We start from the raw sequence: 18,109 nt of genomic DNA on the forward strand, positions 1-18,109 counted from the left end.
CACACTACTGTACTTCAGTACACACTACCGTATTTCAGTACACACTACCAAACTTCAGTACACACTACCATATTTCAGTATACACTACCATACTTCAGTACACACTACCGTATTTCAGTACACACTACCAAACTTCAGTACACACTACCATATTTCAGTATACACAACCGTACTTAAGTACACACTACCATATTTCAGTACACACTACTGTACTTCAGTACACACTACTGTACTTCAGTACACACTACCGTATTTCAGTACACACTACCAAACTTCAGTACACACTACCGTATTTCAGTACACACTACCAAACTTCAGTACACACTACCATATTTCAGTATACACAACCGTACTTCAGTACACACTACCATATTTCAGTACACACTACCATATTTCAGTATACACAACCGTACTTCAGTACACACTACCATATTTCAGTACACACTACCATATTTCAGTATACACAACCATACTTCAGTACACACTACCGTACTTCAGTACACACTACCATATTTCAGTACACACTACCGAACGTCAGTACACACTGCTGTACTTCAGTACACACTACTTTTATTCAGTACACACTACCAAACTTCTGTCTGTCTGCCTGTCATTCAGTCAGTCTGCCTGTCTGTCTGTCTGCATATCTCCCACATATCCCCACCTTTACCCACACTCCATCGCCCCCTGCTGGCCAGTCTGATCAGTCACATGCTGCCCAGTGTTCTCCACGTTGCTGTCTGTGCTCTGCGTGTTGTCTGACAGGCGTGTGTTGCGTGTCTCCTGCTTGAATCCATGCTGATATGATTCTGTGTTTATGGTCTGTAACTAAATAAACACTGTGTATCTGCTGCAGGAATCATCTATCACTTTGATCTGAGCGAGCCCGACGCCGAGCCCACTGTTTTCAGACAGGTGGAGGTGAAGGGGGTTCACGCCTCAGACTACCAGACCAGCCAGGTAGGACTGCACATGCACGCACCTGTCCAACATCACAGTTTATATTAGAGAACGCATCTGTGGTTCTACACCCTTAAAAATATGGTTCTTCAAGGATTTTTTAGTAGAGACAATGGTTCTATATAGAACCATGAACACTCAAATACACATTCACATGTTTAAAGAGTTCTTTGCATAGTGAAATGGAGAATGTGTGGTTCTATATAGCACCAAAAAAGGGTTCTGCTATTGTTACGATGTCAAGCTTGTATACAGTAGAACAACTTTTCTAGTGCTATATTTTTTCAGATACAACCCACTCTCCATCAATCTGAGGGACCATTTCACCATGCAAAGAACCACTGAAGTGTGCAAACAGTTCTTTGAGTGTTCACGGCTCTATATAGAACTATTGTCTGTACTAAAGAACCCGGTGAAGAACCTTTTTTTTTAAGAGAGTCGGTCAGGCCTTAAGCCCAGCACGCTCCAGCCTGAGCCAACATTCTCTGAAAAAGCGCAGTCCGTGCCATACCTCAGTGTAATTACTGGTTACTTGGAAGTGTTTGAACTGTTCTTTGTTCCTCACGCTTCAGTGCATTTGGCACGTCAACTTCAGGACACTTGTGCCAACATCAGAGCGATTCTGTTCATTAGATAAAGGTCTTATAATAATAGTACACAAGCTGATAGGCCAGTAAACAAATGATGAACGGTGCTGCTGAGCCGTTGGTGTGTGTTACAGGTGTTCTACCCCAGTAAGGACGGCACTAAGATTCCCATGTTCCTGGTTCACGCCCGTGGCATACAGAAGGACGGCTCCCACCCGGTCTTCCTCTACGGATACGGAGGCTTCGAGAACTCCATTCAGCCGTACTTCAAGTGAGGGTCACACACTGGACACTGCGGTCACTATAAAGACCACGCAGTGAAGCACTGTGAACTGCACGATTTTAGAATCGATTATTATAATGTTCAATAATGCATGAACCCATTTTAACACCAACATCTAATTAGGACTGTTTTAAAATGTAAACAGCAAAAAAGCTCATGGTCTGTTTTCCACCACTGTGTGAAACTTCCTCCAGACACATCTGAGCGTGTGTGAATTTGTGTATTTGTTGTATTTTTAAAAAATTATTCACAACTGAATCAGAATTTTAAATGGTAAAAAAAGGGAGAGAGAGATAGAAAAAGAAAGAGAAGGACAAAAAGAAATAGAGGGAAAGGGAGAGAGAAAGAAAGAAAAGAGCGAGAAAGGAAGAGAAAGAGAGGTAGAAAAAGAAAAGAGAGAATGAGAGATAGAAAAGAGAGACAATGGAGACAGACAGAGAGAGAAAGAGGAAAAGAAAAGAGAAAAATAAAGAGGAGAGGGAGAGAAATGATAGAGATTAGAAGAAAATGAAAGAGAACAAGAAAGATGTAGAGAAAGAAAGAAGAGAGAGGTAGAAAGAGAATGACAGAAAGAAAAAGAAAGAAAGAAAGAAGTTGAAAGAGAAAAAAAGAAAAAGTAGGAGAGGTGAAAAGAAAGAAAGAGAGGCATGAAAGAAGAAGAGAAAGAGAGAGAAAGAGACAGAGTGTGTTGTAAATGTGTGATATGGGTTAAAGTTAACTGGTATGTGTGTCTGCGTGTGTATCTGTGTGTGTGTGTCTGTGTGTGTGTGTCTGTGTGTGTGTGTGTGTGTCTGCGTGTGTATCTGTGTGTGTGTGTCTGTGTGTGTGTGTGTGTGTCTGCGTGTGTATCTGTGCGTGTCTGTGTGCGTGTGTGTGTGTGTGTGTGTGTGTCTGTGTGCGTGTGTGTGTGTGTGTGCGTGTGTCTGTGTGCGTGTGTGTGTGTGTGTGTCTCTGTGTGTGTGTGTGTGTCTGTGTGTGTCTTTGTGCGTGTGTGTGTCTGTGTATGTGTGTGCGTGTGTCTGTGTGCATGTGTGTGTGTGTGTGTGTGTGTGTGTGTCTGTATGCGTGTGTGTGTCTCTGTGTGCGTGTGTGTGTCTCTGTGTGTGTGTGTGTGTGTGTGTGTCTGTGTGTGTCTGTGTGTGTCTTTGTGCGTGTGTGTGTGTCTGTGTATGTGTGTGCATGTGTGTCTGTGTGTGTCTCTGTGTGTGTCTGTATGCGTGTGTGTGTCTCTGTGCGTGTGTGTGTCTCTGTGTGCGTGTGTGTGTCTCTGTGTGTGTGTGTGTGTCTCTGTGTGTGTCTGTGTGCATGTGTGTGTGTCTCTGTGTGTGTGTGTGTGTCTCTGTGTGTCTCTGTGTGCGTGTGTGTGTCTCTGTGTGTGTGTGTGTGTCTCTGTGTGTGTCTGTGTGCATGTGTGTGTGTCTCTGTGTGCGTGTGTGTGTCTCTGTGTGCGTGTGTGTGTCTCTGTGTGTGTGTGTGTGTGTGTCTCTGTGTGTGTGTGTGTGTGTGCGCAGCACGGCGAACCTGCTCTTCGTGCGGCACCTGGGGGGAATCCTGGCCGTGGCCAACATCAGGGGAGGCGGAGAGTACGGCCAGACCTGGCACAAAGGTACAACCCCTCACCACTTCATCAGTCACTGACCTTTTATTGGACCTAATGTCCCCAAGAGGGAGGATCACAGATAAAAGGCTCAGATCAAAAAAGACCAACAAGGTTCAGAGGAGTCATCAGAAACCACGACTCAGCTCACCTGCAGCTGACCGGTCCAGAGGAGGAGGAGAGTTAGAAAAAGAAAGAGAAGGAAAGCGAAAGAAAGAAAAGCAAAAGAGAGAGAAGGAAAGGAAAGAGAGAGAGAGAAGAAGAGAGAAAAAGAGAAACAAGAGAGGGAAAGAAAGAAAAGTGAAAAAGGAGAGAGAGAAGGAAAGTAGAGAGAGAGAGCAGAGAGAGAGAGAGAGAGAGAGAGAGAGAAGAAGGAGAAAAATAAAAACAGGTGGAAAAGATAAGAGGGAGGGGAAAGAAAGAAAGGAAAGCAAGAGATTAAAAAAGGAGAGAGAAAGAAAGTAAAAATGCTTCTTGTTTGTTTTTTAAATTTAATACAAGGCTTTTAATTAAGAATAATATTATCAGCGTTACAGTTTGAGTGAAACATAGAATTTTTAAAACGTTGTACATAAATTTAAGAATTGTTTTTAAAAAAATGAACCACAAAAATAGAAATAAAACTCAAAAACTAATCTGACTTTTTTGTTCAAATTTGCTCAAATTAAATTGTGACCTAAAAATAGTGCAGGATCCTCAAGTGTCCTCTTCATTTTACTTCTCATAACTTTTTTTTTTTTTTGTTCAAAACTCTAAAACGTTCTGTTGTTTATTTCCCGCTTTAAACTGCAGTAATGTCTGGATTTGACTTCGACTTATTTTAAAGGCTTAAAATCTGGTCAGCTCACTTCAGGTCCATGCACGTTTTATATTGTACATAATATTAAATTCTTATTTTTAAATGGTATTTTTAGTCATTTAGTGACAAATATGATGCATATTATTATAATTATAAAATACAGTTGAGACCACATTGAAAATCTTTTATAAGAATTTAATATTGTATACAATATAGAACATGCTTTGTCCTAAAGCCTATGTGTCAAACACAAGGCCCGCAGGCCAAAACAGGCCCGTGGCACAATCCTCTCCAGCCCGCAAAATTATTTTAATTCTCTATTATTATTAGCCTGTCTCACCCTGAGCTGCACTACAGTCCCCAGCATGCATTGTAACAAAATGTGCACTCTAAGCCCCTTCAGTAACAATCTTTGGGCCAGTGGTTACACAAAAAGAAAAGGTGCCCTGGTGTCTAGTTCTGGCAAATAGGCAGGTTTTTAACACACCTCCTGGGGACATTAAAGAGGTCTAACAGTTATCTATTGCTACTGTGGCCTATTGTTTTATATAAAACAATTTATGTTTATTGTAAATTTTTATTTATTCGTTTATTTTTGAATAGTTCAAGTATTCAGTGCCTATTTTGCTGTTGCAGTTTTGGCATATTTTGAATATGGCCAGTTGGGGTTGTGACAAAATGTTAAAAATAAAATAAAAACACAGCTGGCCCTCAGATTTGTTGAGATTTTTTAATACGGCCCTTTTAGTGATTCAGTTTGACACCCCTGCCCTAAAGTGAACTGACCAAATTTTAAGCATTTTAAGTAACAAATCCGGACATTTCTGCAATGTGTTTAAAGCAGGATTCTGGTGTGGCTGCTGGTGTAAGTGCCCCCCCTGCTGGCTGAGCAGTGATCAGCGCAGCCCCACAGTTTAAAACTGACTGAAACGTGCTCTATCTTTGTTGTTATAACAGACAACAGCACATTTTTACACCATGCTTGTCGTTCCACCGACCGCCAGGTGCTAAGGAACAACAATTGTCTCTTTACTCTAAGCTGCTGTAACTGCGTGTTTTTGGTGGACTAAACTGACACTGGGGTCATTTCACATCAACTCGACTGAGGCCTGTGAGGTCATGTCATGGATTTCTGTGAAAAAATAATATTACTCCTATAATAATGATCCAACAATGATACTATTCTGCAATATTATAACTATATCAATATTAATTCTGTAATAATGATACTGTGCTGCAATTAGGTTTTCAGTGATTACTTTTTTAGTTTTCTCCATAAAGTTCTTAATCACATCTTAAATAGTTGATCTGCTTACAGAATGACTGAACTGAGCATAATTATTAACTGGAATAATATTTTGAGTTTACTCTGTTTTGTAGGCCTTCTAACCTTACAGTTCCTTTTTTGTCCTTTAATCCTTTTTTCTGATTAAGAGCAGTAATATTTTATTAACACAGTTACACAGTTACATATACTCTTATATATAGTATATTGTTATTATATTTAGTGTACTCTAAACAAATATAGTGTGCTGTTATACATAGTGTACTGTTACATATATAGTGTATTGTTACATATACAATAACTGTATAGTGTACTGTTTCACTATATATGTACTGTGGCACTATTTATTAACAGTACACTATATGTTACGTACTGTTACATATACAGTGTACTGTTTTATTTATAAATTATTATAATTATAAGTATTTATAAAGTACTATGACATACAGTATATTATTAGATACACACATAGTACACTATTACATATATGATGTACTATTAAATATTCAGTATACTATTAGATATACAGTGCACTGTTGCATATAAAGTGCGCTGTTACCAACTGAATGTAGTGATACATACACTATATATTATATACTGCAACATATACAGTGCACTGTTTTATGTTTACAGTGTACTGTTATATTTTTAATGCGCTGTTACATATATAGAGTACTGTTGTGTGTAGTGTACTGTCAGAATGGTAAAGCTGTGTGTGTGTGTGTGTGTGTGTGTGTGTGCGTGTGTGTGTGTGTGTGTGTGTGTGTTGTAGCGGGCACTCTGGGGAATAAGCAGAATTGCTTCGATGATTTCCAGAGTGCGGCGGAGTATCTGATCCAGGAGGGCTACACCACCCCCAGCCGCATCGCCATCAATGGAGCCTCCAACGGGGGGTTACTCGTGGGTGAGTTAGAACACACAAACGTTCTTCCTCACAACTGTTTCCTGATGGAAATCTGAACAATATTACAGCCATTATTATTTATAAAAAGGGGAATATGAAAAGCAAGTGTTAGAGGAGCATTCACCCAGAGACTCTAACAATACCATCCATGAATGACAGCTAAGAGGGGCTCGTCAAAACGGCACAAATTACACCATGCGTGATCCCCCCTTTAGATTCTGTTCATTCTTAGCCATGATAGCATTTGAGTATTAAGATACACAGATCAGCCATAACAGTAAAACCACCTCCTTGTTTCTACACTCAGTGTCCATTTTATCAGCTCCACTGACCGTATAGTTTCACTCTGTAGTTCTACAGTTACAGACTGTAGTCCATCTGTTTCTCTGATACTTTGTTAGCCTGTTCTTTAGTGGTCAGGACCCCCACAGGACCCTCACAGAGCAGGTACTATTTGATGTTGGGTCATTCTCAGCACTGCAGTAACACTGATGTGGTGGTGGTGTGTTAGTGTGTGTTGCGCTGGTGCGAGTGGATCAGACACAGCAGTGCTGCTGGAGTTTTAAACACTGTGTCCACTCACTGTCCACTCTATTAGACACTCTTACCATGTCAGTCCACCTTGCAGCATCTCAGTCATCAGGCAGTGAATTCATAACCATTTCATGTAGGAACTTTCTGTGAGGGAGCTTTTAGAGGTGGACGTCTGGTTCCTATCACCACCACTGTGAACAGTTCTGACTCTGTAAGTTTCTCACCAAACCGCTCTGAACCACTCTGAACCGCTCTGAACCGCTCTGTTTACTTCTTAACCTTTTAATTATGCAGAAATTTTGAGAAATCAGCGAAGTTCCCTTTTAAGGCTTGCACTGTATGTATTCTACTCATACCAAAGATGAAAATGACCCACATGTATTTCTAAGACACCTGTAGGACCTACTAAGGGTAAAAAGCTTAGTTGAATGATTTAATTTGGACTGACTTCCTGCTGCTGCGTTCATATTCCTCATATCTGACTCACTTCTGCTATAAACACAACCACAAACAGCACAGCTGGCATTTTCTCACCACGTCCGTCAGCACAGCAGGTCCCTCAAAGCTGCATGTGTGTCCAGCCCAGTATCATCACTCATTAGAGTCGCCTCAGTCAGCGAGCAGTCAGTCGGCCTGTCGGCCTGCCGTTACACAGCAGATTAAACAGCAGAGTCGGCCATTTGACAGCAGCCACTCCCACCATATGGCACCTTCAGGGTCTGTGCCAGTCATGCAAATTAAAATAGCATGAAATTATTTTATGTTAAACATGACGGTTAATATTTGCACCAGCACAACAAAGTGTAGGGACTTGAGTGTCATCTGAGATTCCTTAACAGCTCGACATGGTTTCATTTACTGCCATTAGAAACACCTTTATATCCATTAAATCATCAATTAATAACCATCAAATGTATGTATAATCAGCTCCAGAACAGCTGTTAAACACAGTCTTTTACACTGTAATATCAACCCATCAGGAAAGTACAGAATACCATTACTGACTGTTGGATGCCACCAGGAACCAGTAGAAACTTCTAATGGTTTTTATGATTTTTTTCAGCAGTGTCCATTATAGTAAGCCTACTTTCTAGTTATGTTTGATTGGCTTCCCCGACAAAAGTGAACATCTAGTATGCTGAGGACAGAGGATGCTGACTGCAGCGCAGTGTATAATAATTATAGTCAAATGACTTACACTCTGAAATGTAACTGAAGGTCAAATTACAGTTAAAAAGCATATTTGAAATCACCGGTAAAATCTGGCAAAAACCTCATAAATAGTTAAATAGGCTCATTAATGCAAAGAAATTCGTTTTTTTCGGGTTGTTCTGGCTACTGTGGAGCAGTACGTGGGGGGGGTCTGCCATGTTGAGCGTTACGATCGTTCCCATTCGTATTTTAACTAGTGACCATCTCCTTCTTCATAACGTCTCTGTTATAGTCGTCATACTACACTACTGGATGTACAGTGGACTGGACACCCAACAGCCCAGCCTCAGCATCACTGAATGTATTTTGAATTTCTTAACTACCAACTTTTAACCCTAACAAGTATATTTCCCAAGTATACTTCATACAGTAGTTCACTAATATTATGTGTTAGTATACTTGTAAGTGTACTATTTCACTTCTTGGGGCTAAATTGGTCCACTTTTTAGTTTATTAAAATATAATTTGAAGTATATCATAAGTAAACATATCGCTGTTGTCAGAACAAAATGTGATATCTCAAAAATGGTAACTTTACAGGAAAAGGAAGAAACCTACTTTATTTTAATGAAAGTCAAAGGAACCAGATTTTTTTCCAAGTCACTTTGGGTCGTTTCTTTTGGTCCCTTCATCATGAAATTTAAACAGAAAGTACAGAGCCACAGGCTTTTTCAAATTATGTCAAAAACTGAAAAACAAAAAACAATGGAGATTTTCCTCCGACAGCAGTGATATATGTCCATTAGCCTGACTGCATGTCTTTGGACTGTGGGAGGAAAACCACACAGACACGGAGAGGACATGCAAACTCCACACAGAGAGGTCACCACCCCCTGGTCACCCAGCAGGGTAATCAAACCCAGACCCTTTTTGCTGTGAGGCAACAGCGCCACCCACTGTGCCATTATGTGCTGTTACTTTATACTTACTTGAACTTTTCTGTATACTTGTATAAGCCAAGTGTACTTAAGTATAACTTTGTTTAGCATATCTCTGAGAAGTACATAAAAGTATACCGAACACATACTGACTTATTTCTAGTTTAAAAGAAGGATACTAATAGCACACTTGAATAAACTTTGGAGGTGTGTCTGCAGATTCTTTGAGAAACTAAAAGTGAGTCTCCTGAAAAGAATGGAAGCTGGAATAAAGGTACCTAAAAAGTTATCTGCGTCCTGTCTGCTCTGGTCTTCGTTAGAAGTTAGGCAGGCGACGTCCGTTACCTGTTAGCTACATCAGCCTTGTAGCTCCAGCGCTAAAACTAAAGAAACACACTTCATGCTAAAAACATGCCTTGGCTGATCAACTACATCTGGAGTAAGGCAACCCATACAGAAATCTGATATATGGCAATATATGGCTTACAAATATATGACTTATATTTAAGCAGTAGAACCCGAGAGGGAGTGTGTTATCGCCAATAACATCACGGCTGTGATTTGGTCGCCGTAGATCATCACAGCCGTGATGTTATTGGCGATAACACACTCCTCGAGTGTTCTACTGCTTTAATACAACAGTTAAATAAATACAGTAATAAATTAATAAACTGGGCCGTGAACGCGGCGTTTTAATATGTTTTAATGTTCGCAGTTCCTTCACCAAATTATAGTTCGTTAACGAGCAGCTTGTTGCTACGTCAGAGTAACGAGCTCCGCCCACTCGCTGCTCAGCCGGCAGTTCGTTCTCCAGCTCCACACAGACCAACTGACAGTTTGGGAATTTAGTGTCGTCTCATCTTCAGCGTCTGACCAAATCGGCTGTCGTTCAAATGTGATCTTAAAAGTGTCCGTTTTCTGTTTGTGGCAAAGTAAGAAGTGAAAATGTTCAAATGTCTTGAGCGTCTCCTACAGCTGTCAAAGCCGTTGCTTAGCAACAGCGTCTCAGTGGAGTGATAGTGTTTGTGAGAAACCCGTGATGTTATGGTGAAACAACAGCACAGTTAGAACACTTCTCAACCAATCAGCTCGCGTGGCCGAAACTAACCGTTGTATAATAACATATATGGATTTCTCTTTTATCTAACTTATATTTGTCATATATGGACATAAATGTGAAATATATGCCAGCTTTTTTGAAACTGGTCATTTTCAAATATGAGACATATCTTTTAGTCGTATGTCACCATATACAAAGATACAGTCTATGTGTAACACATATTTAACAAAATATGATAGAAAACATTTTTCACATATGGATGACATATATTACTCACATATGCTAGCTTAATGTTATATGATATAAAATATTTATGCGTCTTCTTTGTTCCTTCCACTACGTAGCTACATAACACTAAAAACGTGGAAGCTAGGCAAAAACATTAAATAAATAAAAATATTGTTCCCCAACACATTTAAATAATTTAATATTTAAAGGTAAACAGATAATAAAGCAACAATTAAAACAGTACTGGGGTGTATTCAATTCATTTATGTATGTATGTGTACTTAAGTATATGGACACTACATATATGTACATGTATTTTAAAATTTTTGCATGTCCCTTTATGATATGTGTGCATATATGGCAATATATCAGAACGGGAAAAAGTTAATTATGTAAATTGAATTGTTTGCTAAGCTGCTTTTTTAAATGATCGTTGTTGATTGGCTGAGCTGAGCAGAAGCCTTTAGATGCATCACTGTCCCATGACTGCGTTTGCTCTGTGTTAATGTACGTTAAAGTAAAGGTGTGTATGTTTCAGCTGCGTGTGTGAACCAGCGTCCGGACCTGTTCGGCTGCGTCGTAGCTGAGGTGGGGGTGATGGACATGCTCAAGTTCCACAAGTTCACCATCGGCCATGCCTGGACCACCGACTACGGCTGTGCGGATGACCCCGAGCAGTTCAAATGGCTCATCAAGTACAAACAAACCTCTTTCATAACCGCTAAAGCACCGTGGCTCTGTACTGAGGCTTTAGGGCCAGCTGTGTGTTTAAACAGGAGTTACTAAGTTTTACTAGTAAAGCAGGTATTAAAAAAATACTCATCATTTATGGAGAAGAATTTTTGGCAAATTGAAAACCCGTCATTACAGTGGGGGAATGTGAAATGCAGTGCACACATCACATTACTGTTCCATAGTAAGATGCAGAATACGAGCCAGAATGAAAAACAAACCCTCTGTTACAGTGATTTCACTTCTCTTCGCCTCTTTACTGAACAACATAAGGGTTTACATTTAAACTGAAACACTGAATCTGAGTCAGAATTGAATACATTCACCTTTAAAATGTAATGAATGCACAGCTATGCTGCTTTACACTGTGCAGCGCTTTAAATAGATTTTTCCCACTGAAATGCAGTCAGAACAGTGAAACCAGTGAAATGCACACATGACATTACTGTTCCACAGGTGACGTACAGAATAGGATCCAGACTGAAAAGCAAAACCTCTATATCACTGATTTCACCTCTTCTTTGCACTTCACATGAACTGAAGTCCAACCAAAACTGTACAATGCAGATTCTGTTTAACCCCTTAAATGGCCAAAGTTTTATTACACACTTCTATAACCTACATCCATTCTTTGGCTTGTAACAATGGTGGAACCCTTCTGGTGCTATATAGAACACTTTTCAAAAAGGGTGCCAGAATATTCAGTTGAAAACAAAGGAACATCTGGTTTGCTGGTCGTTCATCTACCACAAACGTGTGAATGCAGAATTAAGCAACAAGGAATGTTTGGAGAAAACAAGGAGCAGCATCTGATGAAAGGAACACCGTGGCAGCTGTTAAGCATGGGGATGGATCTGCTATGCTTTGGGGTTGTGTGGCAGCCAGGGGCTCAGGAAACATTAGATAGATGGAAGAATGGAATCCACTAAATTTCAGCAAATTCTGAAAGCAATTGTGGCACTGAAGCTGAAAAAAGCTGGCTTCTACAACACTAAACACCATAGCGTTTACACCATCCCAGATGATATCCCCCTCATTTGATTTGTAGCTAATTACCTAGTGGGTTCTCTAGGCAAATGGTTACACAGTGATCCACTGTGAACCTCAAAATCCTGCCAAAGGGGGCTCTACTAAGTACTGACTTAGGAGGTTGTTTCTGCACATGCCACAAATACTATTTTATTTTTCTGCTTTTTAAGTATTTATAAATGTATACTTAAATATAAAGTAGCTGCATTAACGATTTGCAGGGTTTGTTTACTTCTTTTCACTTCAAAAACTATATATTAAAAAACTATAAATACACCAATAAATAGCATCAGTTACTGTATTAAAGTTAACAGTTACAGTAACTGCACTTTAAGGTGTATCTAGTGGAGGTACAGTAAGTACACTTGCAGTATGCATGTTAAAGCGCATTTGTTCAGCTGATGACAGTAGAGATATGCGGGAAGGCTCCTAAATCTAAATATCGTCTAAATACATACATTACAGAAACCAGCTGGTCTATTTTCTCTACTGTCCTTTGCTCAGTGTTAGAGATGCATACATCATAATGTATATGATACAGAAGAGTAGTGTTTGTATAACATCTGTATTTATCGTCTGTGTGCTGCTGTTCTGTGTAGCACTGTGTTTTGGAGAACCTACGTTCTGCTCCTCTCTCTACACATCAAAAGAAATGACAACAAAGCTGACTTTCACTTTAAATGATTAATGACTACCATTCGCTCGACTCCTGCAGGTACTCCCCCCTCCATAACCTCCCGTCGGCCGACAGCAAGGGTCCCCCTTTTCCGGCCATGCTGATGCTGACAGCGGACCATGATGACCGCGTGGTTCCACTGCACACTCTGAAGTACACGGCCACTCTGCAGCACGGCGTGGGCCGCAGACCCGGACAGAAACAGCCTCTGATGGTTCGGGTGGACACGCGCAGCGGCCACGGAGCGGGAAAGCCCACCGCCAAGGCCATCCTGGAGGACACGCATATCTTCTCCTTTATAGCCCAGACCCTCGGCCTTAGCTGGAAGGAGTGAGAGCAGGAGTGAGGGATGAAAGGTCGGGAAAGAGGAGATGGAGAGGGAGGTTAAAGGGTGTGGGATCTGGGATCTGGGAAAGTTCTGTAATTAGTGAGACGTTCTAAAGAAATTCTTGAGTATTTTGTGCTTTTATTAATCAGCTTTGTCTGAGTCAGTGCTGATCTACATCGCTGCCTTACGATCACGTTCAGAACTGTTCAAAAATCAGGAACTGATCAGCACTTTTCTTCTGAGAAAGTCTTGAATGTTCAGAACAGGATCGTTTTAACATGCTGCGTCTAAAAGATACTGTAACAGATTCTGTAACTTCTTATATCTTTTTACACATTATTTTAAAACCACACCAATAAACACTGCATTTTTCAGTGTATGTTCCTGTTTCTTATCATACAGCTAGTTTCTTGTTATGTAGCTACTACATGAGCCTAAATTACTATTACAGCACAATTATCTCTCTGTCCATCCATCCAGTTATCTGTCCATCGTCTGTCCATCCACTTATCCATTTATCCATTGATTTGTCCATCTAGCCATGTAGCCATCCATTTATCTGTCCATTTATCCACTCATCCATCCATCTGTTCATCTGTAAATCCATCCATCTGCCCATCTATCATTCATCTATCAATCCATCTATCCACCTGTCTATCAGTCTATCCATCCAACCTTCTTTTCATTCCATTTATCCACCTATCTATTCATCTACCCATCAGTCTAATCCATTCATCCATCCATATTTTCATCCATTTATCCACCTATGTATCCACCCATCCATCCACCCACCTATCTATCAATTTATCCATCCATCCTTCCATTGATCCACCTATTTATCCATCCATCTGTTCATCTATCAGTCCATCCACCCATTAGTCCATCACCCATCTTTCCATCTAGCTATCCATCTATCTACCTATCAATCTATTCATCCATCCTTCTTCCCATTCATTTATCCACCTGTCTGTCCATCCAGCTGTCAGTCTATCCAGCCATCCATCCACCTATCAACTTATCCATCCATCTTTTCACTGATCCACCTATCTATCTATCCATCTATTCATCTATCCATCCATCTTTTTATGTCCATCCACTCATCTGTCCATCAAGCCATTCATCTGTCTATTTATCTATAAATTTATACATCAATCCATCTTTCCATTGATCCACCTATCTATCCATTCATCTTTATATCTGTCCATCTAGCCATCCATCTACCTACCTATCTATTCATCCATCCTTCTTTCCATCCATTTATCCACCTGTCTGTCCATCCAGCTGTCAGTCTATCCATCCATCCATCTTTCCATTGATCCGCCTATATATCCACCCATCTGTCCATCTAGCCATTCATCTGTCTATTTATCTATAAACTTATCCATCCATCTATCTTTGCATTGATCTACGTATCTATACATCATCTATCCATCCATCCATCTTTCTGTCTGTCCATCTAGCATCTATTTATTCAGCTGTCTATCCATCTTTCGATCAATCTATGTATCTGTCCATCCATCCATCCATTCAGATTTTCTGCAAACACAGCAATGCTGAAATGTACCACTAAGGGGCAGCATAGCACTGCATCCATCCCTGTCATCTTTCTCCAGCCATCACAGCGAAGCCTACTGCTCTGTCCTCCTGGCCATCCCCGCCACGGTCCGTCCTTCAACCCTGCAGGCCACTACGGGTAATCCAGAACATCAGTCCGCAGCACATTAGGGTCAGTGAGTGCAGCCATGTGGACCATAATGCAGCGAGGGCCTGAGCTGATTACAGACGGGTTTAGATTGGGTTCCTTCAGTCAGATGTGGGGGGGTGGGGGGGTCTGGGGGCTGCAGAGGCCCGGGAGAAGATCAGAATTACAGTGGAGAAGGCATGGGGGAGCGAGGGAGTTAAGGACGTGGTGGGGGAGGTTAAGAGGATAGCAGGGTTAGAGTTAGAGCAGAGAGAGCTGAAGATGAGAGGGACTGGGGGGGGTGGAAGGATTGGGGATGTAATATATTACATTTTTGTGTGGGACTCTACGTCACGCATGGAGGTCACAGAGAGTTGAATGAGGAATTGTACAACAATTGGTGAGAAGTGAAGTGATAAAGCTCTGTTTCCCAGAAACAGCCTGAATAGAGGGGCTATTGGATTAAAGGGGAGAGCTTGATTCAACCTCAAATATAATACACAATAATGTTTATGATTGTGGATATGACTGCACTATAGAGAATGGCTATTAAAGCACTTATGGTTATGATAGATAATGAACACATACGCTTACAATAAATGTTAGTCTACCATAAATAATAGCATACCAATGACTGATTGGTTGGAATATTATTTTAATATTTATTGTGCAGTCTTGAGTGATTTCTAATGTACAAGGAGTTTGTCCACCTACATATATTATGTGCTTTGGACACATTTGGACATTAACGGCAAATCCCACACAATTTTCAAAATTTCCTCCATAAGTCCATCAAGTAAACAGAGAGATTCAGAGTGGTTTGGTGTGAAATGGTTCAGATTTCTTTACAGTGGTGGTGATAGGAACCAGGGGTCGCCATGACTACAACACAGATATAGACATTTTATTTACTATCCAGAACCACCAGTGAACCTACACGAGTCTTCTGAGTTTATATGGAATGTTGATGATGGAAAATAGAGGTTCCTCTCAGCCATGAATAGATTTTAAACTCAAAATCTTCTCAGAACTATCATAAAACAGGGTCTCAGTCATCAGGCAGTGAATTCATAACCATTTCATGTAGGAACTTTCTGTGAGGAGCTTTTAGAGGTGGACGTCTGGTTCCTATCACCACCACTGTGAACAGTTCTGACTTTAATGGAGAAATCTTGTGAATACTCTCAGCTATTGCAGTATTATTAAAGAGTGCTAATGCCTGAAGTATTATATTGAGAGGTAAACTGAAGATGGGGGAGTTGGGGGGAAGTATGAAATTCCGACGGGTGATAATTGACAGAACCATACAGAACAGAGACAGTACCTCATGTGTGATCAAATGAAGTGACCCACCTTCCATGATATTTTATCCGGCCAACAGTGAGGAGGATATGATGTGGCCTACACTAATATACAACCACAGTCCCTGACCAAACCATAAAAATCTATGGGAAAACCAATCAGGCTATTTGTATGGGCCCAAGTAAACTGTAAACTAAAACATTCAACATAATTATGATCAAGGTGCGAAATAGCTATAACCTCTTGGACCCCCTGAATGTCTCAAAATCAAAATTCTGGGAGTCTCTGAAAATAAACTTATTATGACGTTCTGCTTTCTGAAAAACAGCCACTCACATCCAGATTCAGTGAAGCTGATTGTTTATCTGCTTCCCCCACAATCAGCTTCTGTCTCTGGTGTTCTTAACTAACTAGAGCTGCAGCACTGCTCTGCCTCAGGGTGGCGCTGTAGCAGACCGGTTCACCCAGTTGGTCCTTCATAGCCTAGAAACTGTAACTCTGCCCGGATTCCTCTGAAACACTTTACAATGAGCTGCAGCAGATCTGTAAATCTGAAAACTCGCCCAGTTTCCCAAGAGTTTGGAGTGAAGAGTGACTGTTCCTCATTTCTCACACTGAAGACAGAAGAGGAGACGAGGAAGATCTCAGTTACTGTGAGGAAGAGCGCAGAACCGCACTAGAACAGAGACTCTACAGAAGAGGAGACGAGGAAGATCTCAGTTAATGTGAGGAAGAGCGCAGAACCGCACTAGAACAGAGACTCTACAGAAGAGGAGACGAGGAAGATCTCAGTTACTGTGAGGAAGAGCGCAGAACCGCACTAGAACAGAGACTCTACAGAAGAGGAGACGAGGAAGATCTCAGTTACTGTGAGGAAGAGCGCAGAACCGCACTAGAACAGAGACTCTACAGAAGAGGAGACGAGGAAGATCTCAGTTAATGTGAGGAAGAGCGCAGAACCGCACTAGAACAGAGACTCTACAGAAGAGGAGACGAGGAAGATCTCAGTTAATGTGAGGAAGAGCGCAGAACCGCACTAGAACAGAGACTCTACAGAAGAGGAGACGAGGAAGATCTCAGTTAATGTGAGGAAGAGCGCAGAACCGCACTAGAACAGAGACTCTACAGAAGAGGAGACGAGGAAGATCTCAGTTACTGTGAGGAAGAGCGCAGAACCGCACTAGAACAGAGACTCTACAGAAGAGGAGACGAGGAAGATCTCAGTTAATGTGAGGAAGAGCGCAGAACCGCACTAGAACCGAGACTCTACAGAAGAGGAGACGAGGAAGATCTCAGTTAATGTGAGGAAGAGCGCAGAACCGCACTAGAACAGAGACTCTACAGAAGAGGAGACGAGGAGATCTCAGTTACTGTGAGGAAGAGCGCAGAACCGCACTAGAACAGAGACTCTACAGAAGAGGAGACGAGGAAGATCTCAGTTAATGTGAGGAAGAGCGCAGAACCGCACTAGAACCGAGACTCTACAGAAGAGGAGACGAGGAAGATCTCAGTTAATGTGAGGAAGAGCGCAGAACCGCACTAGAACAGAGACTCTACACAAGAGGAGACGAGGAAGATCTCAGTTACTGTGAGGAAGAGCGCAGAACCGCACTAGAACAGAGACTCTACAGAAGAACAGCTGATAAAACAGACATTTACTGACATTGAAGCTTCAGCACCGCTATGGAGAGAGAGTCAGCCAGACAACATGGAACCCCTGAATACCAGGGGGGGATTTCACACACTGATTATGATCAAAACTGAGGAGGCCCACTGTTGAGAAGGCAACGCGCCCTCTTGTCCTCGTACTAAACACTCAGTGTTTACCGTATGCGAACAGTGCTAAATGTATATATTATGTAGAATATAATGTATGTACCTTAATATATCCACCTATTTAGACGACGCTCGTAAAAAGGATGTTAAAAAAATGTTGAATTAAGCGTTGAATTCTCTATACACACTTAAAAATATGGTTCTTTAGTAAAGAAAATTGTTCTATGTAGAACCATGAACGCTCAAATTGTTCTTTGC

General features: G+C 41.1%; 1 protein-coding gene across 4 annotated transcripts in view; it reads left to right on the forward strand.

Moving 5' to 3' along the window:
* LOC118821442 (prolyl endopeptidase-like) overlaps positions 1–13,471 on the forward strand; it is a 33,776-nt gene extending 20,305 nt beyond the window's left edge. For all 4 annotated transcript variants that reach the window (XM_036590046.1, XM_036590048.1, XM_036590047.1 and 1 more), the window contains exons 11-16: positions 857–960; positions 1,682–1,818; positions 3,342–3,436; positions 6,284–6,415; positions 10,866–11,022; positions 12,804–13,471. In XM_036590046.1, the coding sequence (XP_036445939.1) occupies positions 857–960; positions 1,682–1,818; positions 3,342–3,436; positions 6,284–6,415; positions 10,866–11,022; positions 12,804–13,098 (920 nt within the window). In that variant the 3' untranslated portion in view covers positions 13,099–13,471. The remainder of the gene's footprint in view (positions 1–856; positions 961–1,681; positions 1,819–3,341; positions 3,437–6,283; positions 6,416–10,865; positions 11,023–12,803) is intronic.
* Positions 13,472–18,109: the final 4,638 nt, after the last annotated feature.

This window comes from Colossoma macropomum, unplaced genomic scaffold (genome assembly GCF_904425465.1).
Source record: "Colossoma macropomum unplaced genomic scaffold, Colossoma_macropomum, whole genome shotgun sequence".
NCBI lineage: Eukaryota > Metazoa > Chordata > Actinopteri > Characiformes > Serrasalmidae > Colossoma > Colossoma macropomum.